Below are 27,414 nucleotides of genomic sequence, written 5' to 3' on the forward strand. Positions count from 1 at the left end.
ACTAGAGGCTCTGTTGATCCTATCCTGCCAAAACAGGAAGTTACATCATAAGAGGGGGTGTGATCTACAGAGCTGCTAGTGGCATGCAGAGGTATGTGGGCCTGTGGTTTCTCATGGTTTGCAACTACCGATTTAGGGAGTTAGTGGCCCAGCAGAGCGAGCAAGTGAGGGAATGGTCAAGATGCCCAGAGAGGCATGTAGTGATTTCTTGTTGCCTCTGCAGACATGAGAAAACAGCTATTCAGCAGGAAAGCAAGTGGTCACAGGGAAAGGGAAGTAGTGGCTGGGGCTGGGAAGGCTTAGCCTCCCGAAGCCTCTTATATGGGGTGCCTATAGCATGCATGCACATTATAGTCTACGGACATGTTAGCACACCTTAGTCTTGCAGGCCTGGATTCTGTAACCGGCACCTATGTCGGCGGCAGCCTTAAAAGCAGCCACCGATTGCGTGTCAACCACTTGACTGTGCCACTTACAGAATTGCAGCTGAAATGTAGGCCTGGAAAATCCTGGCCTACATTTCAGCCACCTATCTGTGCTGCCACGGGATCCTAAAGCCAGCCCGCAGCAGCCATAAGCTGAACACGGCAGGGAAAGGTATCCCCAAATCAGCTGAGTCAGCAGGGCTAAACTATACTGAGCCTTAAGCTTATCGACTACAAGGATACAATTAATTGTACGGTGTACAATTAATGAAACCTACAGGAAAGAGAGATATACCGTAAGAATCACAGGGATAAGAGAAATTTTACAGTTTTGAAAATAACCAAGTTTTCAGATATATATGAAATATTTGAAAAGAGCCCAAATCCCGCAACTGTAAAGGGAAATTATTCCATAGATCAGTTATTTTGAAAGTTAAATATTTCCCCAATCTATCAATGAAAGCAACGCCTCTGAGTGAGGGGAAAGACAGTTTGAGTTGTAGCATAGTTCTGGTTATACCAGATCTTATAGAATTCCATGATAAAGGGATTAGTGAAGGAAAAAAGCCATACAAGATCTTAAATGTTAATCGGGCACATTTAAAGTGTACCCTGGAAATTATTAGAAGCCAATGAAGTTTTGACAAAAATGGAGATACGTGCTCAAACTTACTTTTAGTGAAAATTAACCGCAGCTTTGGGGAGTCCTGACAACTCAGCTGATCGGAGGGGGGGGGGAGGACACCCCTGCCGTGATAAGATGAGAAGCTGCGGCAGGGTAACCCTGACATCGGCAGGAGAGATGCCCATTCCCTGCTGCCGGCAGGCCCCCCCTTCCCATGATCCTCCCCATGCACCTCCAATGGCCATACCCTCTTTTGGTTTGCACACTATGGGATTTGGTTGCACTTTAAAAAAAAAAAAAAATAGAATAACGCATAGCAAGATGTGCACCCAAATTAACCCCAACCCCTTTTACAAAACCGCCAATTCTATGAGCATCGGAGCTGTTACCGCCACAGCCAGCGCTAAAAACCACGCTGCAGTTTTGTAAAATGGGGGCAAATTTGGTGCCAATTATTATCAATTACTATCCAATTATTGGGCTCTTTAGGACATCTTGAATCAGCACCTAATTTTAGGCACCATATATAGAAACTGGGGGTAAATGTAGATGACAGACTAGGATTAGCAGAAGTCTGATGGAAGAAGAACCACAGCAGATCACAAAGGGTTAAGGGGGATGACACTTGAAATATTGCTTTATCTGTCTGGTTTACACAATCAAGATGGTTTACATAAGACAATGAAGCGTTAAGTGATTTGCTCAGAGACACAAGGAGCTGCAGTGGGAATTGAACTCGCAACCTCAGGGTGCTGAGGCAGCAGCTCTAACTACTAGGCCACTTATTGTTGCAGTTTAATGAAGGTGTTATAATGCAAAGCTCCGATGAAAACAAAAACTGTGGATACAGATGTTCTGGAGATAATTTATTGAACACTGACATATAAAACCATGTAAATTCAATTTAAAAAGTACAATGCTAAAAAATATTGTGATAAAAATCCAACCGGACCCTACATGGTCTGTGTTTCGGCAAGCACGCCTTCCTCAGGGGTCCAATGGTTTGCAAACTCACATATAAAGAATTGGACTGAAAACAGCCTATTGCCTTTAAACCTGTGAGCAAAGAACACCGCAGACAAGCTGAAGTAGCAAAAAAAAAAAATGCCCATCTGCAGTAACCATTATCTCTCTCCTTATTGGCTAAGTTTCTTAACATTTGCATCTCCTCTTCCTATAGGCTAAGGCTCTTTACACCTGCATTGTGAAGTCATAGAACTTTATGGTTATAGAAACATTGTAACATGATGGCAGATAAAGGCCAAATGGCTCATCTAGTCTGCCCAACAAAGAAAAATGGGGAGACTCGATGATCTACAGTGAAAACAATCCACAGTGAAAACAAAAACTGTGGATACAGATGTTCTGGAGATAATATATTAAACACTGACATATAAAAACATGAAAATTCAATTAAAAAAGTACAATGATAAAAAATACTGTGATAAAAATCCAACTGGATCTCACACGGTGAAACACGCCTTCCTCAGGGGTCCAATGGTTTGCAAACTCACATATAAAGAATTGGACTGAAAACAGTCTATTGTCTTTAAACATGTGAGCAAAGAACACCGCAGACAAGCTGAAGTTTTTGTTTTCACTGTAGATCATTGGGTCTCCCCGTTTTTCTTTGTTATAATGCAAAGCTCAACATGGCAACCTAGATATAGGATGTCAGAGGCGACCGGAATGGAAAACAAAGTCACATTTCCTGTAGGCAACACAGTGGTTAAAGCTACAGCCTCAGCACCCTGAGGTTGTGGGTTCAAACCCTGGGCAAGTCACTTAGGGGTCCTTTTACTAAGGTATGCTAGCCGTTTTAGCGCGTGCTAAACGCTAACACGTCCATTGCACGTTTAGTGCATGCTAATATTTAGCGAGCGCTAAAACGGCTAGCACACCTTAGTAAAAGAACCCCTTCGTCCCCCCATTGCCCCAGGTACATTAGATAGATTGTGAGCCCTCCGGGACAGACAAGGAAAAATGTTTGAGTACCTGAATAATTGGCACTAATTAGCAGTTAGATGCGTACATACCATTAGTCACCGTGCGCGCAAAATCTATTGTACGCAATTGCAGGGGAAGCATGGACCTGGGAAGGTCGTGAGTGGGTCAGGGACGTGCCTAGCGTTTGCACATTCACTAGCAGTTACGCATCTACGTTTACGCACAAGTATTTACATCATCCGTTCTGCCGGTGTCACCTAGTGCGCATTATCCGGGCGCCTAACCTTTGAGGCTTACTTACTCCCATAATGCCTCTGAATAGTCCAGTCGGCAGCAATTCTCCGGATCAACGCTTGTGGACGCCGACCCACGTGTCGTCAGTTCTGAAACCCAGCTCTGGTTGTGGCCCTCTAGACCTCGAACTGAGCGCCTCAGTGTAACAGGAGCAAATATACTGCGATTTTCCCCCTCACCCCCTTTTCTCTCTCTGTCTGTCAGAGCTGGAGCAGGAGCCTGACACTTCCATCAGTACAGTTCGTCTTAAGAAACTTATTCAGACTTGGCTTCAGGCAATAAGACGTCACAGGCGCAGAACTCTAGCAAGTGAAATTTCTAGGGAGCAAATTAGACTAAAAACAGCTTCTAGAAAAGACAGCTGGAAAGGAATTAGATGCTGCCTGAAAATCAGAATAGCTTGGTAAGAAATATTTCATTTGTTCCCCCCCCCACCCCCACCCCGTCTGTTGCTATGAGGGTTAAAGGAAACCAAACTTCAAAAGATACCCTGGAAATGCACAATAAAGCAGAGAGTCTCTCTTTCAAAAAATGGTTTCCTGTTATATAAAATAAAAAGGTATTACCTAATATAATAATGGAATTAGAAAACATACATATGTATATATAGCCTTTCTGAATACAGTGGTGCCTCGCATAACGAACGCCTCGCACAGCGAACGCTGCACACAACGAACTTCATGTCTTCATTCATACAACGAACTTCGTTTCACACAACGAAGTCGCCCGAGCTGCCGATGTATTGCATCCTTCCGCGCAGGCACCGCAGGCAGTCGTTAGTCACTGCGCTTAACTGCCCTCTCTCACAGCCCTTCGCCTGGCTCCCTGTGCAGTGGCGGACCGTCGGCTCGCCTCCTTTTATGGAGGGTCCGGCGCCTACTGCTGATGCGTTGGGGGGGGGCGGAGCTACTCTCGCCGCTTCCCCGATGCTAGAAAAAAAAAAAAAAAAGAAAAGTTAAGTCCCAGTTTTTGCCGCTGAGACTCTGCCCTCTCTCACTGTATACAGTCGTCCTTTTAAGATAAACTCAATATTTTTTATATATCATGGCTTCTAAAAAAAGCAGGAAGGTGATTTCTGTTGAAATGAAACAGGAAATAATTAGAAGGAGTGAATGTGGGGTAAAACAGTGTGACCTCGTTAAAGAGTTTGGCCTCAGCAAGACCACCATTTTCACCATTTTGACAAATTTATCTTTTTTTATGTCATCTTAGCATATTTTATGCTGCAGAACGAATAATTTTTTTTAACATGTATTGTTATGGGAAAACGCGTTTCCCATAACGAACTTTTCGCATAACAAACTTGCTCCTGGAACGAATTAATTTCGTTGTGTGAGGCACCACTGTACTTTTATTCTTTTTATTATAAGAACTTAGAAGAGTTAGGGGTGTAATTATCAATATGGGCTGCCCTAAAGACATTATTTTATCTCAGACCCCATCCTTCTATGGTTACGTAACTATAACTACCTTTTGCCTTTATAGGCCTCTTAATGGAGAACTGTCTTGAACAATTATATAACTTTTATTTATTTATTCAATTTTCTGTACCGTTCTCCCAGGGGAGCTCAGAACGGTTTACATGGATTTATTCAGGTACTCAAACATTTTTCCCTGTCTGTCCCAGCGAACTCACAATCTAATGTACTTGGGGCAATTAAGTGACTTGCCCAGGGTCACAACGAGCAATGTGGGTTTGAACCCCACCACCTGAGGGTGCTGAGGCTGTAGCTTTAACCACTGCACCACTCTAGAAATCAAAATGTAGTAAAAGTGAGCCAAGTCTAGGACAATCAAGCCATTGTGACATCACTGATGGGCCATTTGGCCTTTATCTGCTCTCATTGTTTCTATTTATTCAATTTTCTATACCAGGGGTGCCCACACTTTTTTGGTTTGCGAGCTACTTTTTAAAATGACCAAATCAAAAAGATCTACCAACAATAAAATTAAAAAAAACAAACACAAAGCACACTGTACGCTGAGAAAATGTTAATTATCATTTGTATTTGTTTTTTTTTTCAGAGGTCAAAGCAGATGACTTTAAAATATACAGTTCCACATATGGCAGTATAATTTTTCCACCATTAGAATACCCTTATGTATATTCAAGTTTTAAATACAATTTTAAAGGATCCTTGTGAAAAATAGACTTGTGTTATTGGTGAATTTAAAATATACAATGTCACCTCAGTAACAACTATGCAAAAATAGACAAATATACCCCCTCCCCTTTTACTAAACCACAAAAGCGTTTTTTAGCGCAGGGAGCTGCACTGAATGCCCCTCGCAGCTCCCAACACTCATAGGCCCCCTGCGCTAAAAACCACTATCGCAGAGTAGTAAAAGGGGGGCCATAGTGAAACATATAGACAGCAGATATAAATTCTCAAAATGGACATGTTTTGATCACTAAATTGAAAATAAAATCATTTTTCCTACCCTTTTGTCTGGTGATTTCATGTCTCTGGCCGCACTTCCTTCCGTAAATTCAATATTTCTTTCTTTCTGCCCCCCTCCTCTTTTCTTTCCTTCTCTCTTTCTTTCTCTCTCCCCCTGCCTCCCTCTTTATTTTTGTCTTTCTCTCTCCCCCTTCCTGACTGTCTTTCTTTCTCTCTCCCTCTGCCTGCATTTCTTTCTTTATGCCCCTGCCCCCCCAAGCCATCACGCTGATGTCTCCACTTCCCCAATTCTTTTGCTCTCCTGGCTCCCCCCCCCCAAGCCACCACACTGATTTCTCCCTGCTTCCCCGAGCCATGCCTGGCGTGTACAAGCACCATGCCCACAAGCCTTCCCCCCCCCATCAATTCTAACATCGGAGAGGAAGTTCTAGGCCAGCCAGGCAGCGATTGGCTGGCCCAGAACTTCCTCTCCGACATCAGAATTGACATTGGAGGTGAAGGCTTGTGGGTCCGGCGCTTGTACGCACCTGGCCTGCCTCGGGAAGGCAGGAAGAACAAGATCGAAAAGCCAACGCGATCGACTCGCGTCGCCTTTACGATCTACTGGTCGATCGCAATCGACCGTTTGGGCACCCCTGTTCTTTACCATTCTCCCAGGGGAGTTCAGAACTGTTTACATGGATTTATTCAGGTACTAAAGCATTTTTCCCTGACTGTCCTGCTGGGCTCACAATCTATCTAATATACCTGGGGCGATGGGAACCAAGTGACTTGTCTGGGGGTCACAAAAAGCAGTGCAGGTTTCAACCCACATCCTCAGGATACTGAGGCTGTAACTCTGACCCCTGTGCCACACTCTCTTAGTATGGTAGAAGACAGCATGGCAAACATTGTCTGACAGAGATGTCAAAAACATAGTTAATTCGTGTATCAGGTCTTAGATTACATTCCGGGTGGCCACGTCGTGAAGAGCAACATAGTTTTGAGGGATTGTGCCCTGAGGAAACCTGAACAGGGTGAAACATGTTGGCGTATTTCGTCCCTCTTGGCTAAACCACCCAAGATAAGTTAAGCACTTGATTTATAATTATTTAAACTATTTATTAAAGATATTAAAAATTTATGAGCTAAGTACATCTTACATTAGAAAAGACCAGTGACCCGATGACGATAGGGGGCATAAAGCCAGTTGCCATGAAAGTCTATTGAGCTTCTGGTGGCACCCCCGAGGGCCTGAAGAATTTACCTTATAAGCACTTTTGGTATAGAAGATATCTAGGGGAGGTTTAGATCACACCTTACCCCTAAAGGAGTTACAGTCAAAACATAGTTAAAGCATGGTAAAACATGGTATGTGCACCTAGCATTTGAAACTCAAGACAGTGGAGGGTTGGGGCACTTTGTTAGAAGGTTTGGGGAATTTGATTGGTGACTATCATAGAGGGTCAGGGGAAGAAGTCAGCTTTTATTGCCTTCCTGAAGTTCAGTAGACCTTCTAATGATCCTATGCAGGTATATAGTTTGTGGTTTTGCAGTTTTGTAAAAGTACCAGGACTAGAGGGACATGCGATGAAGCTACTAAATAGTAGATTTAAAATTACTACTACTATTTATTATTTCTAAAGCGCTGAAAGGCCTACGCAGCGCTGTACATTTTAACATGCAATAGACGGTCCCTGCTCAGAAGAGCTTACAATCTAATTTAGATAGGACATTTTGGGGGTTGGGGAGATTATGGTAGAGGAAATGATACAGTGTAATTAAATCTGGAATTCATTGCTGGAAAATGTGGTGAAATCAGTTCGCTTAGCGAGGTTTATAAAAGGTTTGGATAATTTCCTAAAAGCGAAGTCCATAGGCCATTATTGAGATTGCTTGGGGAAATCAACTGCTTATTCCTAGGATAAGCAGCATAAGATATGTTGTATTACTTGGGATCTAGCTTGGCACTTGGGATCTGGGTTGGCCACTGTTGGAAACAGGATACTGGGCATGATGGACCTTCAGTCTGTCCTAGCTCTTATATGAACCAAATATAGGATAATCAATCCATTGTGACATCACTGATGAGGTTGGCTCTTAGGCATTGCTTGAATGAGGCATTGTGAGATCACAATCTCAGCTTTGGAATGTTGCTACTCTTTGGATTTCTGCCTGGTACTTGGGACCTGGGTTGGCCACTATTGGAAACAGGATACTGGGCTCGATGGACCTTCGGTCTGTCCCAGTATGTTCTTATGTGAGCCAAGTATAGGATAATCAAGCCACTGTGACATCACTGATGAAGTTGGCTCTTAGGCATTGGTGGAATGAGGCATTATGACATCACAATCTCAGCTCTGGAATGTTGCTATTCTTTGGGTTTCTGCCAGATACTTGGGACCTGGGTTGGCCACTGTTGGAAACAGGATACTGGGCTTGATGGACCCTCGATCTGTCCCAGTATGGCAGCTCTTATGTTCTTATGCTCTAACCACGCCGAGTGGCGCGTATAGTGTAGGCCATTGACAGAATCTGGTCCAACAGTTATAGAATGATGACTACACGCAGTTAAGCATGCAACTAAAAATGACTGCCAATTAGCACCAATTAACTCAATTTATAGCCAAATATTGGGAATTGCTGCCAGTCAGCATCTAATTTATCAATTGTGTGTGACTAGAAGTGCTCTATAACTTGCATGTGCATTACAGACTGAGGGAATAAGAGCATTGCACGCCTCTTCTATAGAATACCACTGTGCGTGCAGCTATCACTTCTGCGCCAAACTGTAACAATCACACGCATAAGAGTTAGTGTTCGATAACTTTCGTGCACAATTGGCACCTAACTATATCTGGCAAAGGATGTAAGAAGATTTGAAACGGTCCAGCGAAAGGTGGCAAAATGGTAGGGGATTTGCGCCATAAGACATACAAGGAAAGACTGGAATATGTATACTAGAGAATGACGCAGGGACACATTTTTCCCCGGCCCCACGGGAATTAATTTTCCCGTCCCCGCAAATTATTTTCCTGTCCCTGCCTCATTCCTGCAAGCTCCGCCCTCATCTGCACAAGCCTCAAACACTTTCAAATCCTAAGTAGCAACATTCTAGAGCTCAGATTGTGATGTCATAATGCCTCATTCCACCAATGCCTAAGCTCCGCCCTCATCTGCACAAGCCTCAAACACTTTCAAATCCTAAGTAGCAACATTCTAGAGCTCAGATTGTGATGTCATAATGCCTCATTCCACCAATGCCTAAGCTCCGCCCTCATCTGCACAAGCCTCAAACACTTTCAAATCCTAAGCAGCAACATTCTAGAGCTCAGATTATGATGTCATAATGCCTCATTCCACCAATGCCTAAGCTCCGCCCTCATCTGCACAAGCCTCAAACACTTTAAAATCCTAAGTAGCAACATTCTAGAGCTCAGATTGTGATGTCATAATGCCTCATTCCACCAATGCCTAAGCTCCGTCCTCATCTGCACAAGCCTCAAACACTTTCAAATCCTAAGTAGCAACATTCTAGAGCTCAGATTGTGATGTCATAATGCCTCATTCCACCAATGCCTAAGCTCCGCCCTCATCTGCACAAGCCTCAAACACTTTAAAATCCTAAGTAGCAACATTCTAGAGCTCAGATTGTGATGTCATAATGCCTCATTCCACCAATGCCTAAGCTCCGCCCTCATCTGCACAAGCCTCAAACGCTTTAAAATCCTAAGTAGCAACATTCTAGAGCTCAGATTGTGATGTCATAATGCCTCATTCCACCAATGCCTAAGCTCCGTCCTCATCTGCACAAGCCTCAAACACTTTAAAATCATACGTGTTTTGAGGCTTGTGCAGTTAAGGCAGAGCTTACAGGAATGGGACAGGAACAGTGACAGTGAGAAAACTCATGTTATTCTCTAATGTATACTCTAGAGCAGTGTTTTTCAACCTTTTTACACCTATGGACCGGCAGAAATAAAAAAATTATTCTGTGGACCGGCATCGGTCCATGGACCGGCGGTTGAAGAACACTGGGCTAAGTCGTGGGCCAGACGCCGCCCATCTTTACCCAATGTCCACCCCAGCCCCAGCCCCCATAATAGTACTAATTGCATCTTGCACGTCCCTTGCCTCATCTGACGTTGCAACTTCAGAGTCCGGTTCAGGCGCAGGATGCCCGTAGGAGCCACTGCTTTGTGCACTGAATCAGTTAGGAAGAGGGAGCTGGCTCGAAGATAACGCCACATCGATCACACCGTGGACCGGCGGTTGAAGAACACTGTGTTGGGCCTGATGCATGTGCTGGCCCTGTGGACCGGCAGGAAATTTCTGTGGACCGGCACTGGTCCATGGACCGGTGGTTGAAGAACACTGCTCTAGAGGACATGAGGGACAGGGAGATATGCAGAACCAAATCTTTTCCAGAGAAGGGAAAATGGTAAAACTGGAGATCATAAATTGAGGTTGTGGGGTGGTAGAGTTAAGAGTAATATTAGGATAAAAATTGTCATAGAGAGGGTAGTTGATGCCTGGAGTGCCCTACCAAGGCAGGTGGAGAAGAAAATGGTGACGAAATTCAAAAAAGCATGGGACGAACACTGAGGATGTCTAACCAGAAAATGAAGGGTATAAATTGAAGAACTAAGGCTAGTACTGGGCAGACTTGCATGGTTTGTGTCCCGTATATAGCTATTCGGCTTTGGATGGGCTGGGCAGGGCTTTGACGGGAACTCCAGTAGTTGGAACTGGTGTCAGGTCAAAAGCGCGCCGGGACAAAGGTGCGAGCAGACAATTGAGCGCAGCGTGGAGGCGCACGCCACAGAAAATTACAGTTTTTACGGCTCTGATGGGGGGGAGGGGCGTGGGGGGAACCCCCTCACTTTACTTAATAGAGATCGCTCCGCATTGTGGGGGTGTTGTGGGGGGTGTGGGGGGTTGTAACCCCCCACATTTTACTGAAAACTTCACTTTTTCCCTGTTTTTAGGGAAAAAGTTGTTTACAGTAAAATGTGGAGGGTTACAACCCCCCAAACCCCCCCACAACGCCGGCGCGATCTCTATTAAGTAAACTGGGGGGGGGCTTCCCAACAAAAACCCCCGTCGGAGCCCCTAAAAACTCTAATTTTCTTTGGCGCGCGCCTCCGTCTTGTGCTCAGTTGTCGGCGCGCGCCTTTGTCTTTAGCGGGGTTGTCTATGAACCGTTGGAACCTAACCACAGTATTGGGCAGACTTTTATAATCTATGACCCAGAAATATCAATGAACTTAATTATGAATTTGTAATGCGTGTACCTATTGGGCAGACTGGATGTACCGTTCAGGTCTTTATCTGCTGTTATTTACTATGTTAACTTTAGGCAGCTTGTTATATAGAGTGAAGCAATTGATGCATACCAAAGACTGTTTATCATTGTGTTTTCTGAGTATTAGGAATTTTTTTTTTTTTTTTTAATCTACCATCCTACTTGTAGACTCGCATATTATCCAAGCTGCCTTCATCTTTGGAACATGTGCCAAAGATCAAAATTTGAAAAGTAATTATGTAAGATCCTTGAGCAGCCACAAACAGGATCTTCTTGACCCATGGTTCCCAACCCTGTCCTGGAGGACCACCAGCCAGTCGGGTTGTCGGGATAACCCTAATGAATATGCATGAGAGATATTTGCATGTAATGGAGGTGATAGGCATGCAAATCTGTTCCATGCATATTCATTAGGGCTATCCTAAAAACCTGACTGGCTGGTGGTCCTCCAGGACACGGTTGGGAACCACTGTTCTAGACAACAAGGTCCCCACTTCACTTATAGAGACTGTCTCGCGAGGACAGATGCTCAGTAAGGCTTGTTCACGCAAGCGAGTGCTATGTGCATACAAAATTGTATTGTATAATGTGAGTGAACAAGACACACGGGGGGGGGGGGGGGATTCTAGAAATAGCGCTCAAAACCTGGCACCAAAAAAATAATCTGCGGTAATGCTATTCTAAAGGACATGCACCTGCTAAAGAATAGCGCATAGTGCCGATTCCTGCACTTAACATTGGACGCCAAACTTATGCCTGCTGAAATGTGTTAGAAATGCCGGCACTCAAATTAGGCACGCTTACCCAGTATTCTATAACTATTCTGAGTGCCCCAGACACATCCACACCCCCTTAAGGGATATGTGTTATGGTAGTTAGGCGTACTGCCTTATAGAATAGCTAGATGCGTACGTCAATTTTAATAAGTGCCAATTAACATCAATTATTGGTTGCTGGCACTCAATTATTGATGGTTCAAAGCTCGTTAACCAATTATTTTGTGTGCAAGTCACAGCAGCATGCCCAAATTTATCTGTTATATATAGAATCCAGGCAATAATGCATATCACTTAGACACACCCTTATTATCTTGTGCTTAGACTACTGCAATTCACTACTCTCAGGCCTTCCGCTTAGCCATTCTTACTCTCCTCCTTTGAACTGTAAAATTTCCGGCCCCTCTTATGTTTACGACCCAGACCATGGCAAAGGCCCACTCTGACCACCATGAACTTCAGATTGACCCCTTCCCTATTGTTTTAGCCCTGTTACGTTCTTTTCTCAAATCACTGTAGTTCAAACACTTTACTCAACGTATACAGTATGTCCACCTTTGTCTTCATCAAAATGTACTACGTCTTTAAAAAAAAAAAAAAAAAGATTTTATTGTCCTAAACTGGGCGCTCAGTTTGTAGGGTTGGGAGAGCAATGGTGAAGGGGTGGGGTGGAGAGTACCATTGGGGAAGGGAGGTGTGTGTGGGGGTATTACACAGTTCTGGCACATTGTCATGGTTATGATCTGTGGGGTTCGGAGGTGGTGTGCCATCTTCGGGGCTCATCAGAGTCCAGGGCCTCAGAATGTCCCTCCACCCCCCTGCTGGTCTCGCTTGCTCTAGGTAGATTAGGAGGGGGGGAGTTTGGTTGTAGATCTTCTTATTCTGTATATGTTTGTTCTATTCTTGAATATGATGCATCTTTGTTGGTATTGAGCACCTGTGGGGTGCTTTGCTGTTGTATTTGTTCGTTGCTTGCATCAATAAAAAATTGTTTGAACCTAAAAAAGATTTGATGTCTTTCCCCCATTTTATTGTACATCGCCTAGAAGGCATGATAGGCAATTAATCAAAATTTTAATAAACTTGATCCAGAATTCAGCTACATGACTCATATTCCGGGAGAGCCGCTATACTCACGTTACCTCTCTCTTAAAGTCACTTTATTGGCTTCCCATCCATTTCCGCATACAATTCAAACTCCTCTTACTAACCTACAAATGCACTTATTCAAGTGTCCCTCACTCTTTCTCTCCCCCTATGCCTACACCCCCCCCCCCGACGAGTTCCACTCAGTTGGTAAATTCCTCCTATCTGAGCCCTTCTCTTCAACTGCCAACTCCAGACTCTGCTCTTTCTGCCTTGCTGCACCATATGCTTGGAAGGAACAAGCTGCCCGAAACCCTACGGCGGGCTCCGTCTCTGGCAGTGTTCAAGGCCCAGTTCAAAGCCCATCTCTTCGAGAGTGCTTTCGACTCCTAACTCCTCTTACCTTGGGTTTTGCATCCCCCAACCCTATATGTCATGTCTGTCTGTCCAAGTTAGATTGTAAGCTCTTCCAAGCAGGGACCGTCAAATGTACAGCACTTTCAGCACATTTAAGTGATTAGTAGTAGTAGGGGGTGATGCATGGATGGGGCACAGGCGTGTCAATTATATGCTTAGGTTATAGAATGCTGTCATTTATGTGTTAAAATGCCACAAGTGGGTCCATGCATTTCCACCTGCCATAGACTTGGCATAAGTGGGTGCACCTGAATGCTGGCACAAAAGTACTGACTTATGCTAGCGTTCTATAACTGCATCTGAGTGCCCAGAGGCAGCTAGAGAATTTGTGCTGCGTTCTGGTACCCTAAGGCCCTCTTTTACAAAGGCACGCGTGTGATAAAAAGCTTAGTGCATCTTTGTAAAAGAGAGGGTAAATAAAATTGTCCCATAGAGGTCAGGCAGCTTCTCAAAAGCCCATGTGCACCCAATGCAGCTCCTACACCGTGCCTTCCAGAACCATGGGATGCAGTGCAGCAATGTCTGTTCTACCGGCGGCCTCAGGGCCTATTCACTAACAACAAATAATGCATATTAATAAGTGTTACCATTTAGTAAATAGTTCCACTGTGTTCCAGGATGTCTACTGAATAATCAGTTGTGGGTTAGTAACGACAAACTCTGACAGCAGTGGCTGAAAATCATGCAAACTCAATCATAATGCAAGCAAACAAAAAAGAAATACATAAAATCTCCACTGGACACCTTGGGAAGATAGAAAAAAATGCTGCAATTCGATTGTTAGGCCGTGCACATGATCATGTAACACCTTTATATTTGAAATTCCATTGGTTACCAATGGAATTTAGAATAAAATTTTGATGTTGGCAGATAGAGCATTGTTTGAGTTGCAGCTGTCATCATTCTAACTAGAGGTCTGCACGGGAACGGGGATCGCGGGAATCCCGTGGGAGTCCTGCAGGAATCCCCCTCTGGCCCACGGGACTCCCACGAGGACCCCCCTCTGGCCCACGGGACTCCCACGGGGATCCCCCTCTGGCCCACGGGACTCCCACGGGGATGGAAGGCTTTGGAAGCAGGTTTCGTCCATATAATATAATGGACACGTCAGCCTTAGTAAAAGAGGGGGTTTATAAGTTAATTACCTGAACAGAAAACAAAAAAAGGGTTCCACCAAAGAGATTCCACAAGGAAAACAGCAAAAGAAACTGTGGAATTGATGATCCTGTCAGAAGTAATTGCTGCTTTTTTATGGGGACGGGTGGGGATGGAGATAATTCCTTGCGGGGATGGGTGGGGACGGAGAGGATCCTGGCGGGGACGGGTGGGGATGGAGGTAATTCCTTGCGGGGATGGGTGGGGACGGAGAGGATCCTGGCGGGGATGGAGATGATCCTGGTGGGGACGGGTGGGGATGGGTGGGATTTCTGTCCCCGCACAACTCTCTAATTCTAGACGTTTGTCGAGATCTTTGAATGATAATAGAATAGCTGTTCCCCATATTTCGAAGGCTCATCTTGCCTCGACTAGAAATGGCGCATTTTTAAATTTACGAAGTTCCAATATTATGGAACAATTTTCCGTTAGATTTAAGAAAGGACGAATCACTCCAAAATTTTAAAGGACATCTAAAGGCACATTTATTTTCAAATGGCCTTTTTAAATTGATTAGTTGCATCAGTTTGTATCAATTTGTATTTATATAATTTTATATATATATATATATATATTTGTAATAATTAATTTTAGCTGTAATATGATATTATGTATTAGAAATGTTAATTTTCTTTTCCTTGTTTCCTTTCCTATTTTTAATGGAGTTCTTTTCACAAATGTTATTGAGTTGTGCCGTAAACAGCTTTGATCCTTTTTGGTTGTATAGGCGATATATAAAAATTTTAATAAACAAACATAGTGCCTGATGATTTCAAGCTAGTGAAATAATGTGACTCGCCGGATAAGGAATATGGTTAATAACTGTAAGATATCCTTAGATTTGTATTAAATTGCATCCACCTGGTATGGGAGGTTTCCGATCCAATCCCCAGGACACTCAGCCAGCCTGGTTTTCAAGATATCCACCACGACTAGGCATGAAATAAATCTGCATGAACTGTCTCCATGGTATGCAAATCTATATTATGGATATTCTTTGGGGGTATGTTGAAAACCTGACTGTCTGGGTGTGTTCCAAGAACTAGGTTAAAAACCCCTGATCTAGTCCATTATTGCAGTATATGGAACCTACTACTACTACTATTTATAATTTCTATAGCACTGAAAGGCGTACATTTAACATACAATAGGCAGTCCCTGCTCAGAAGAGCTTACAATCTAATTTGGACAGAGAGGACATCTCAGAATTGGGGAGATTCTGGTAGAGGAAATGATACAATGGGTAGAGGTATCTGACAGCAGTCAGTGAGAGTTAAGAGTTGCAAGCAATTTTTTAAAAAGTGGGCTTTTGGCTTGGATTTGAATACTGCTAGAGACGGACCTCTGACGTGTTAACGCTCTGATGTGTACACTGAAGTTGGGACCTCTCCTGCAATAAACCACATGCAGTGTGTCCAAGCAAGGATTTAATTATGTGAAACTGCTACATGGGCAAGACCTGATTTATACACAGCAAGCAATCTAAAAAGTCAACTTCAGGTTTTCTGATATCACTCAACAGTTTTAGGACAAGGTTTAAACCGTTCCATGTCTTGTCCAGAGTTTAGGCTGGCATTCTTCATTTTAAGACCTGAGAACCTGCGATGGCTCCAATCGACCTCAAGTGCAGCCGTTCCTCGACTCAACTTCCCAGTACACGCTGTCCTCTACCTGTCTGGGGGCTTGCCAGTGGTTCTGCCTCTGGAACCAGTTGCTCTGGTTTTCCTTTATTCCGGTTCCTTTAAATTTGATGTTCTGTCACGTGGAATAGTATTAGGTTAGATTACAATTAAAACATATACATATCTCTTCATATAGGTGGTTATCTCATTTCGTGCTATATAACCCCGTGAGGGTAACCAGGAATTGTAACTTATTTGCATACTCGAAGATTTTAGGTTGTAAATTTAGGTCTTTCTTAGACAGGATGCTTGCATTTCAAGCAAGTAAACAACAGTCCTGGTTGGGTAACTTTATTAGCGGAGCCATGCTGTCCTATGGCGCCTTCCGAAAAGAAATCAGGACAATACTATTTGATAAATTTAACTCTTAATTCGAGATTTTATTCTCAACATAATAATTTTACTGTATTAACTTAAATTTGTTACTGTCCTTTTAGTTAATGTGCTGTATTCTTCCTAATACCATTTGTATTTCGCTGATTGTCCAGTTTTTCTCTTTTGTGTAAACCGCCTAGAATTCTTTTGATTGAGGCGGTATAGAAAAATAAAGTTATGTTAATAAATCCCTATATATAAATACATATTAAACACCAACACTAAAACAAAACAATAAATAAATTATCCCGAATATTCCCCATAACAATTTCTCATCAACAATCAGACACAAACTCTTGATAAAAAAAAAAACAGGCCTTCAATTGTTTCCTGCATTACAAATTAGTCATGTGTTACCTGAACTCTGCTATTTGAACCAAAACTATAAGAATTGTAGCAAGAGAAGGAGGGGGGGGGCAGGTATTAACAAATTGGAGGGACAGCTGGCTTGAAGGGGACTGAGTATAGACCAACTGGTGAAGAGACAGCTGGAGGTTGAGACTACCTTGGATGGGGTTTAGTGCTGCTTGATTCAGGGAAAGATTTTTCAATTCAATTTGGCCGATTGAATTGATTTTTCGATTAGATTTTTCCACCCAATCAGGTGTTTTGTTTCCAAATGTCCTGGTTTATTTTGTATCCTCTTCACCCACCCCCACCTCCATTTGCCCTCTCCAACCCCAGACGGCACCGTGGTGTAAACAAAATAAACAAACAGAAAAGACTTTTCCTCTCTCTGTTAGGTCTTAGCTCACACTCGCTGTCTAACACCAGCTCTGGCAGGACACACATTTCAAATTCAACATATTGTAATCACAAAATAGAAAATAAAATTATTTTTTGCTACCTTTTGTTGTCTGGCTATTTTATTATTCAAATCATGTTGGTTCTAGGCTCTGATTTCTGTTTGTCTTCTGTTAACTCGCTCACCAGGGTCTCCTGTCCATTTGATGTTTTCTTTTTTTTCCTCCATGCTCACCATACATCTTCCATCTCTGTACCTTCCACTGCCATATCCAACATTTCTGTTTCTTTCCCACTGTCTACCATCTTTCTCACTCCCTGCCTTGTGCCCTGGGTCAAACTTCTCTCTTCCCCTCCAAGCAGCATCTCTCCCTTCCTCCCCTCCATTATCATGTGCAACATTTCTTTCTCTCTCCTCATGCACCATCTCTCCCTGCCCTCCACCCTATGTCCAACATTTCTCCCTCTTCTTCTCCATGCATGTCTCCCTTCCCTCCAACATATGTAGGATTTCTCCCTCTCACCCCTTTCTACCCCTTTGTTGCATCTCTCCCTTCCTCTCCTCCACCCCATGTCCAACAATTCTTCCTCTATCCCCCATTGTGCAGCAGCTTTCCATCCCACCCTACTATCCCCTTGTGCAGCATCACCCAACCGACTACCCCCCACTGTGAGATATAACATACTTATGGGCCTCCAAAAACAGCAGTGGACGGCAGAGGCATAGCTGTGCAAGCCTGCCCCCCCCAGGGCTTCCCTCTGCTGTGTCACCAGTGACATCATTAGTGATGCGGTAGAGGGAAGGCCCCAGCAGGGCACACCGCAACCAGCCTGCTCAGAGCACTGCCTCTGCCAGCTGGCCACCTGTTTTAGGAGGGCCAGAGGTATGACAGGTCTCATCGAGAGGGTGGGGGGAGTGAGTGAACTGGTCAGTCCAATTTTGGGGGAGAAGAATGAATCGATTCGAATCATTTCACTGAAGTGAATCGGTAAATTGGGCAGCACTAATGAAGTTAAGGAAGTGTGTCTATTTGATAGTGTGCAAGGGCCAGGAGCTGGGAAGAGATGAGCTAAGGTGGGGGTAGGGGGGAAGACTGCATTAGTGAAACCAGCAGAGGGAGAAATAAGTGGTTTGGGGAAGCAAGCTTTGTTTTACTTATATAATTTGTTCTAGTATGACTGCACCATTTGCCAGGGATCCCGCACATCTTTTCCCAGCATATGTCGTGGCTCTTACTTTGAAGGGCTTTTTTCTTTCTACATGTGGCCCCCATTTGGAAAATAATGAAAATCATTGCCTGGGTGCACAGGAAACCCTCGAGAGTATTAGGTCATCAAGAGGAATATTGAGCCTCCAAACCTTTGATTATCTTCCCAAACATTTCCTCTTACATCCCTTACATTTATGAGGGGCCGCTGAAAAGTTCTCACCCAACCTACAAAGTTGGGGCAATCTCCATCGAGGGCTATATACTTAATCCAGTGATTTTCCATTTTTTTTTTTGTTCCGTCAGAAAAATACTGGACGGAAAAAGCGGAAAAAATCACTGGACTAAGAGTACAGCCCTCGATGGAGATTGCCCCAACTTTGTAGGTTGGGCTGAGAACTTTTTAGCATCCCTTCATATCTTCTGAAGCTGCCCTGTGGCTTCACATGCCAAAAATCATTAATAGGCCAAGCAGACACAGATTTAAGGCCAGCTAGCACCTACCTGAACAACCCCAGGGGTGTCAAAGTCCCTCCTCGAGGGCTGTAATCCAGTCGGGTTTTCAGGATTTCCCCAATGAATATGCATTGAAAGCAGTGCATGCACATAGATCTCATGCATATTCATTGGGGAAATCCTGAAAACCCGACTGGATTCCGGCCCTCGAGGACTGAAGTTGCCCATCCCTGACATAGACACTCTAATCCAGGGGTCTCAAAGTCCCTCCTTGAGGGCCGCAATCCAGTCGGGTTTTCAGGATTTCCCCAATGAATATGCATTGAAAGCAGTGCATGCACATAGATCTCATGCATATTCATTGGGGAAATCCTGAAAACCCGACTGGATTCCGGCCCTCAAGGACCGACTTTGACACCTGTGACCTAAACAATGCAATGCTGGAGAAGTCTTATCTGTATCCAGCAAAAGATACTACAGCATGCAAGAGAATCCTAAGAAAATAGGTGGGTACCTGTAAACTAAAAGATGGACGATTGCATTTTGTTCTGCAGTTATTCCCTGCCTTATTTTCTTGTGGGGGGTGTTTTTATTTTTTTTCTTTACATGGGAGCAGACATCTATTAATCCAATTTTCTCTACCGGTCTCCCAGGAGAGCTCAGAACGGTTTACATGAATTTATTCAGGTACTCAAGCATTTTTCCCTGTCTATGCTGGCGGGCTCACAATCTCTCTAATGCACCTGGAGCAATGGTGGGGATTAAGTGACTTGTCCAGGGTCACAAGGAATAGCGTGGATTTGAACCTACAACCTCGGGGTACTGAGGCTGTAGTTTTAACCACAGCACCACCTCACAGAAAGAAACTTCTCAGCTAAAAATCAGTTAGGATTACTTCCACCTAGATCAGTGGTTCCCAACCCTGTCCTGGAGGAACACCAGGCCAATCGGGTTTTCAGGCTAGCCCTAATGAATATGCATGAAGCAAATTTGCATGCCTATCACTTCCATCATATGCAAATCTCTCTCATGCATATTCATTAGGGCTAGCCTGAAAACCCGATTGGCCTGGTGTTCCTCCAGGACAGGGTTGGGAATCACTGACCTAGATAATGCAATTAAAAGATCCTCCTTCCCTAATGCAAGCATTTGGAGGAGGTCTGGCACTAGGTAGTTCTCTCTCCAGAATGTACGGCAACTTGTACCAGAGGAATTATCTACGAAGCCAGTGTGATAGGAGAGCTGCCGTTATACAGCATTTTTTTTAAATTGGCAGTTTTGAACTATTATGTGCTTATAGAATAGACCCTGATTCTAGAAAGTCTGCATAAAGTTAGACGCTGATATAGGCACCGATTCTATAAAACGTAGACGCCCCTTATAAAATCACGCTTGGGACCACATAAGTGTGCTTAGGTGGTGCTCAGCATCCTAATAGGTGTCCCCCAACTAATGCCGGGGTTTTCTACGCCTAACGTTAAGCGCCGATATCGGAACCTAATGGCACTCGCTTCACAAAGAGACGCCTACGATCCGCCCCAGTACACCCACTTTTAGTGTAAGTGCTTACTTTTTATAGACTCAGGTTTTGTTTTCAAGTTAGGTGCCTAACTTCCAATTGTCCAATTAAAGCTGATTGTGAGATGCTGCGTGCCAATTCAGGATTAAGCCTATTGCTCAATTACGTCAGGCATCCTTTACAGAATCAGGGCCAGGATGCTTTTCTTGAACCTTCTGGAAGGAATGCTGCATAACTTATTCAGGACTCCGAACTCTTTCATTCCTTATTTTTGCAAAGTAGTCAAGTGTGTTTATTTTTCGACATGTGTTTTCCCAAGTAATATTCAACCACATCTAACCTTATGACAATTTTAAATAATCGCTCAAGTGTTTGCTTGTAATCACAGAGCAAAACATGAGAGGACTGCCTTTTTCTTTTATAAATTATTGTCTCCAGATGGATCTCCTTCGTAAAGTCAAGGTGGTGGTGGTGGGGGGACTCTGAGCAGGAAGTTGAACCCAAATAATGAGAACTGGTTGTATTTGAAAAATGAAACCAGAATGCACATTAATGGCAATAAATCGGAAAACACAACTGTGCTCAGCCAGAGTGAAAAACGATCCCCCTTCCACAAATGTGTAAAACCCAAGATTGTCAAATATCAAAACGCACAACCTGAAGAGGAAGATGGTGGGGGGAAACCGACGTATTTGTACGTGGAGTAAGTGATTTATTATTATTTTTTTCTTTTACCATCTTGAAATAATCCCTTGCCTGTTTCCATACTGCCAGTCAGACATTGTTCACAGTCTTATTTATTTATGAAGACTGAAGGTTAGTCCCTACCTGCTGAGACTAATTAGCGCTGCTCTTTGTATCCTGTCTGATTAAAAGTACATATTTGTTTTCTCTCTCTGCATAGCCCTCCTCAGCTCCATTTTTGCCTTAGCGATTCATATTACACATTTTTAAATTCCTGGATTAAAATACATTTTCAATTTTGCCTGCATTATGCAAATTGGGGCCACCCCCCCCCCCCAAAAAAAAAAACCACAAAATGCATTTTATGGCCATGGAAAAAGCTCACGTCAGCTCCGGGGTGCTGAGGAATGCAAGTCGGATGTCAGATGTCAACAGCCCCGCAATGGGTCTCTATTCTCGTAACAACGACTAGACTCCTTCCTGAGGCAATATGTTTCCTGTTACCACTCGCTGTCCTGCGAGCAAAAAACTTTCTCTCAGGTGTTTCGTTCATCCAGGGCAACCACGTGTTATCCCCCAACTTGTTTCCGTCTCCCCCATTCTTTGAAAAACAAACAAACCTTAAAACAACTCTGGCATTAATACATTGGCCTGCTTGTCCTTTTTGGACCTTATTACTGTTTTGACCTATCCCGACCTCTCAACGGAGGCCACAAAAATGTTTTTATTCAAACTGATTTTTTTTTGTCCACAAATCCTATCCATTAACAAACGTTAGTGAATTAATTTTAGCCCACATTGGTGGTTTGGGTTAAAAAAAAACAAAAAAAAAACCCCCCTGTTAAATCGTTACCAAAATATCACCTGGAATCAGGGCTAAGCTAAGTTCTGCTGTCTTTGGGAAATAAAGAAACTTTTTATTCCCTAGATCCATTTTCGTTCCCTGCTTTCTCGCCGCTAGCAGCTATAAAATTGCCTTTCTTCGCCTAAAAACATAATCATTGCAGAAGTTGGAGTCAGAAGGTTATTTTTACGCCTGATTTTGCGCACAAAACCTACAGATTTCGAGCACGTCTGAGAAAAAATAATAATCGAGAAACAGGTTTTTTTTTAAAACCAGGAAGTAATATTTAATCTTAAAAATGACAACAATAAAATGTTTATTAATAGCTAAAATCCAACTTTCCAAAAAGGCGTTTAGCGTAAACTTTGTCTCGTTTCCTTGTACTAAAGGAAATCGAATTCTAGGACGAGCTCTCTGCGCCCTTCACCGTCTCTCCTTTCCTGCCTAATGGTCAGCATTCATTCCCCAAACCCTCCCCAATACTGCTCAACTCACCCACCAAGCAAGCCCCAAATTCTCTCCTCCCACCCCGAACGCTCCTTTTTTTTTTTTTGCGATACCTTCAAGCTTCGCCGCGCACCTTTTTTATTTAGCTTTTCGTTTCCTGCTTGGCGTTTCGTTCCCTCTTCCCTGCTCTGCCTAACCCCCCACCACTTACTTTCCCAACATTTTTTTTAATGCACGCCCACGTCACGGCGAAGCCCCGCCCCGTTCTGAATCTCATTAATTTGCGCGCTTGTGTGTGTGTGCGTGTGCATGCGTTTCGTCGCTGTCAATAATCCCCGATCCCAGACTCTCCCTCTGTTTCTCCCTCCTCCCTCCTATGTGTCAATCAGCGCCGCCTTTGAACTGAAAAGCTCTCAGTCCAACTTCAACTCACTCAATCCGAGCGGCCGCAGCTCTATCTACCGCTTTTCTTTATCGCAACTGGGTTCCCCCCCCTCCCCTTCTTATTTTGTCGGTTTGGGTTTCGTTTATTTGTTATTATTTCGTTCACCTTTCCGAGGTTGAGGGTTTTTTTTTTAAAGTGGTTTGGGGGTGTCTCGCCCCCTCCCCCATCTATCTGCCGGACCCTGAAAACAACAACACAGAAGCCTCCTCGCCCCCCCCCCCGAGAGACAACCCCCCACCCCTAAAGATTTTCTTCTCCCCCTCCCCCACCGCCCCTAAACTTCAGCAGCTTGGATTCCTTCCCCCCCCTCCCTTCTTTCACTTGTGCTGCACAAAATCTGGCTGTTGCGCTGACACACAAAAAAGCCCCAAACTTTTTATTTTTATTTTTTTGGGAACTTTTTTTTTGTGGTGTCTTTCCTGGGTGGTGGTGGCTTTTTTTTTTAAAGAGTGGGTGCACGTTGTCAGTGCAGCAGGAGAGAGGGCTCGGTGCCAATAAGCTAGCTGGGGGGGGGGGGGGGGAGGAAAATGCCGCAGCTGAACGGCGGTGGCGGGGACGATCTGGGGGCCAACGACGAGCTGATCTCGTTCAAAGACGAAGGGGAGCAAGAGGAGAAAATTTCGGAGAACTCTTCCGCCGAAAGGGATTTAGCCGACGTGAAGTCCTCGCTCGTCAACGAGTCGGAGACGAATCAGAACAGCTCTTCGGACTCCGAGGTAGGAAAAGATGACCCCCTCCCCAGCAAAGAAACAAATCACCTAAGGGGGAAACAAAAATGAAACTCCGTTGCTAGCCTTGCAATTATTATTTTGCATGCTTTAAAATTCCAGGTTGAGTTGGGGGGGGGGGGGGGAGGGGATGATGAGAGTTCTGGTGGATTTGAGTAGACGGGACTTGGTGGCTTTTCTTTGCAGAACTTTGCAACTGTTGCTCTGGCCTCACTTTGTGTTTCTCTCTCCCCCCCCCCCCTTGTCTCTCTCTGGTTCTCCCCCCCACCGGGCCTCCTCCTCCTCCCCGCGCTGGGATCCCGCAGGCAGAGAGGCGGCCTCCGCCTCGCACGGAAACTTCTTTCCGCGAGAAAGCCCGAGAAAGTTTAGAGGAAGGTGAGTAGCGCGAGCCAGCGGGGGCCGCACGCGCGGGCGGCCGGGAGAACAAAGAATGCCGGGCGAAACGAGCGTTCGGAGCGCGTGCCGAACTGTGGTGGGACGCGCGCGCGCGCGCGGGGGGGGAGGGGGCGGCGGCGAGGCCTGCGCTTGGCGAGGCCTTCGCGCACTTTCTTTACGGACTTGATCTCGTCTTTCTTTCTTTTTTTTTTTTTTTTAAATGAAAGCTTTATTTTGTCACTTTTTTTTCTCCCCTCCCCCCCCCCACTTCAACTTTACCGCGCCATGTTAGCTGCGAAGAGGCAAGATGGAGGGCTGTTCAAAGGCCCACCCTATCCCGGCTACCCGTTCATCATGATCCCCGACCTGAGCGGGCCTTACCTCCCCAACGGCTCGCTCTCTCCCACCGCCAGAACAGTAAGTGCCAGCTCGTTTCAGTCGTCTTCTTGTTATTTAATATTGTGTTTTTAAAAAAAATAAATATTGCTGACCTTTTAACCTTCCCCCCCCCCCGCACACACCCACAGTGAAACTTTCCAAAAACTTTCCTGCCCTTTGGCACCTTGGCATTTGTTTACTTTCGCCATTTTTTTCTTCTTCTTCTTCTTCCTGTTATCTTATTTATTTTTTTTCCTCATTTTGGTTCCTGCCTTCCCCCCTCCCCCCTGGCTTCACCGATTGGGGGGTGTTTGTGGAACTTTTTATTTTCATACACCCTCCCCCCCCCCCCCCCCCCCGTACTGCACTTGTTTCCTTTCGCTTTTTCCCTTTGATTCTCCAGGGTTAACTTTGCTTGCAGTTCACAGGTCATTTTATCTTTGGTGTCACCCCTCCCCCCCCTTCCCTGTCATGCCCTCGCTTTCCACTTTGGCAGGTACTAGTGTCTCTAAGAATGCTCTCTTTGAATCTATTTGTTTATAATGTATTTTTTTGCTTCACTTCTTCAACTCCTTTCACTAAAGGAACATTTTTATTTCCCTTCTGGCACATTGGCCTGTTTTAAATTTCATGCATTTTTTGTTCTTTCATTTAAAGTGTCCAGAAAAGGAAAACTTAACTAACCTTACTTGGCTAAAAAAGGCTTCACAAGACTTAAAAAATTAGAAAAGGCAAAACAAACCTGCAAACTTTTTATTTGTTTGTTTGTTTTGCATAATGATCGTGTGACCCTTAATAAAAAGCATTCATATCCATAGGATGAATGTACATACTCTTGTTCAAAGTAAAGGAAGATTGTATTTTTTTTGTTGTTGTTGCCTGTCTGAATAATACGACAGGTATTTAACCTGAAATGCTACAACTTTGTGATCTCTTTTGATTCTGGTATTGAAATCTAAAGAGCTCCGATATGACAAGCATATACTTCTTATCCCTGTATGTACGCATGTTTAAAAAAAAATCATTTTTATGCACCCCGGCTGGACATAGAAACTTCCCATTGTGTGCATGTATGTGTGTGGCTTATTTTAGGCAGTACAACTAAGTTTGTAGCTCTAATGCAGAAGTGAATTCCTTCCTTAAATCCTGCTGTCTTTTTTTTTTTTTTTTAACTATTTCCCTAGACTTCCTGGCACAGCAAAGATCAACAATAACTTCTTAGAGTGGTTTTTAATTATGAATGGGAGACCCCTAGGGGGGTACATTAATGCCCTAGAAAGTATTTGGTGTAGGTTTGTCTAGTGTTGTGTTTTTGCACTGGCAGGTGCTCTAGGGTAAAGGGGCTTCCTCCTTACTATGTTTGAGACATTTAAAAATCTCTCCTTCTTTATTAAAAAGACATCTGGTATTGATGCTTCAAGGGAAGGTCAATTTTGGTGTAAGACTTACAAAGGAATTAAGCATTAAACAGCAAGTTCAGCTGTAGCTTTTCCTTATAATGCAGATATGGGTGTCTGGTGCAGTTCTTCAGTTCTATAACTTTGCATTTATTTAAAAAAAAAAAAATAATTCTGGCTGATACACTGTAAACTGAGGACATCAGTTATTTATTGTACATTAAGTGTATATATTTGTAAGAATGGTAGTAAGCATTTTACCAGGCATAGGTTATGACCAATCATCCCAGACTTGAGATGCAACCATTTGATAAGTTGTTTCTACCTAAGAATGCAATATTTAGCAATAGCTGTATGCAAATTTTTTTCATTTTATTTTTTGAGGTGCTTTTAAACATTTGGGGAGCAGGACATAGGATATAATGTAACACTTCTAGGCATTCATCTTTATTTACTGGTTTTCATTAAAGTGTTATCGGTGATATGAACCTTCTATAGCAGCTGTGGGGCTTTTATTTTTTTTATTTTGCACTTCTCGCCCCTTCTCCCTTTTCAGTGTTGATCTTGCTGGAGTTGCAATATGCAGACAACAATCGCAAATGGATGTATTCTTTTAAGAATAAAGAGCTTCACAAGGTTGTTCAGCTTTCTCATGCTGAAAGCATCCCGTGATTTTATTGTCTGTTCAGTGTGTGTCCTTGCCGTGCGGCATTAGATTGAAACTAAGAATGAGGTTTTCACTTACGTTTTTCAGTTTCAATTTAAGCAGACACCAATGAATCTTAAGGATGTTTTTTTTTTCCTTCTTTTTTTTAATCCATGGTATGTTAGTTTTGTGTTATGTATACAGGAGTTAATTTAACTTCTCATAATTTTAAAGATAACAGCGGAGAGGATTCTGATTTACACCAGTAGATAACACTGTGTTTGAGATCCTAGCTGTTTTAATTATTTTCAGTGTAATATAGTGTATATGGTCGGTTTGATCTATTATTTTGTAGTCTGCATGTTGACTTCAAATATCTCTCATATGATTTTAGGAGAGGCTGCACATGGATAAGGCTTTTTAGTTCTGTTTTAAAAAAAAGTCTTCTCTTGACAGAATCCTACCTTTTTATTTTTGCAGATTTGCCTTGTGAGAATTTATGTACTGCTTCTACATCAGTGCTTTCTAAAAACATAAGTCCCTAGAACAATTGATCCTTCCCTGATGTAGGTTCAAGAAAGTAAAGAATTGGGGGAGTATCATTAAGTCCATTTACAATGCAGAATGTATTATTTCCAGACTGGTTACTTTAAGTGCTTAAGAAGTAATTTTTTTGTTTTTGGTTCAAAATGATTCATGCATAATGTTTCGGTCGTTGATTATAATACAGATTTTAAGAAGGTAGACTGAGGATAGATATTCAAGCGGTCTAGTTAGTAGATTTAAAGTGTGTTAAATTTAATGCACTCAATATAAAATAATGATCTTGATCACAGTATAGGTGTGCTCCTTTATAAATCTAAACACTATATATATAGTCAGTCACAAGTATATAGGTGTTTCACTTCAAATTTATTTTTACTGCCTTTCTGGAAGCTTTGTGGTGTGTGGGGTTTTTTTTTAATGCATTTGTTAAATGTTTGATGTGCAAGGTAGACACTTTTTCATGTTTTAAATTTTCAAGTCATATTGTGACATGTATACAAATTGCTCAGGGATGTAAATGTTTGCACTC

At 43.3% G+C, this 27,414-nt stretch overlaps 1 protein-coding gene and 1 long non-coding RNA gene across 21 annotated transcripts in view; one reads left to right on the forward strand and one right to left on the reverse strand.

The window, feature by feature from the left end:
• Nucleotides 1-15,821: 15,821 nt before the first annotated feature.
• Nucleotides 15,822-22,938, reverse strand: LOC117358753. The gene is made up of 2 exons (XR_004539075.1): nt 22,484-22,938; nt 15,822-16,166 (listed from the first exon to the last, which is right to left on the reverse strand). It is a non-coding gene; the product is annotated as an uncharacterized LOC117358753 (long non-coding RNA).
• A 373-nt stretch (nt 22,939-23,311) lies between these two features.
• The window catches only part of TCF7L2 (transcription factor 7 like 2), a 629,988-nt gene continuing 625,885 nt past the window's right edge, over nt 23,312-27,414 (forward strand). For 5 of the 20 annotated variants that reach the window (XM_033940355.1, XM_033940357.1, XM_033940356.1 and 2 more), the window contains exons 1-3: nt 23,313-23,531; nt 23,849-23,918; nt 24,211-24,335. In XM_033940355.1, coding sequence (XP_033796246.1) covers nt 23,343-23,531; nt 23,849-23,918; nt 24,211-24,335 — 384 coding nt within the window. In that variant the 5' untranslated portion in view covers nt 23,313-23,342. Of the gene's footprint in view, nt 23,532-23,848; nt 23,919-24,210; nt 24,336-27,414 lie in introns of all 20 variants that reach the window. The other 15 variants (XM_033940343.1, XM_033940350.1, XM_033940349.1 and 12 more) reach the window with 5 other exon arrangements.

Source organism: Geotrypetes seraphini, chromosome 4 (genome assembly GCF_902459505.1).
Source record: "Geotrypetes seraphini chromosome 4, aGeoSer1.1, whole genome shotgun sequence".
NCBI lineage: Eukaryota > Metazoa > Chordata > Amphibia > Gymnophiona > Dermophiidae > Geotrypetes > Geotrypetes seraphini.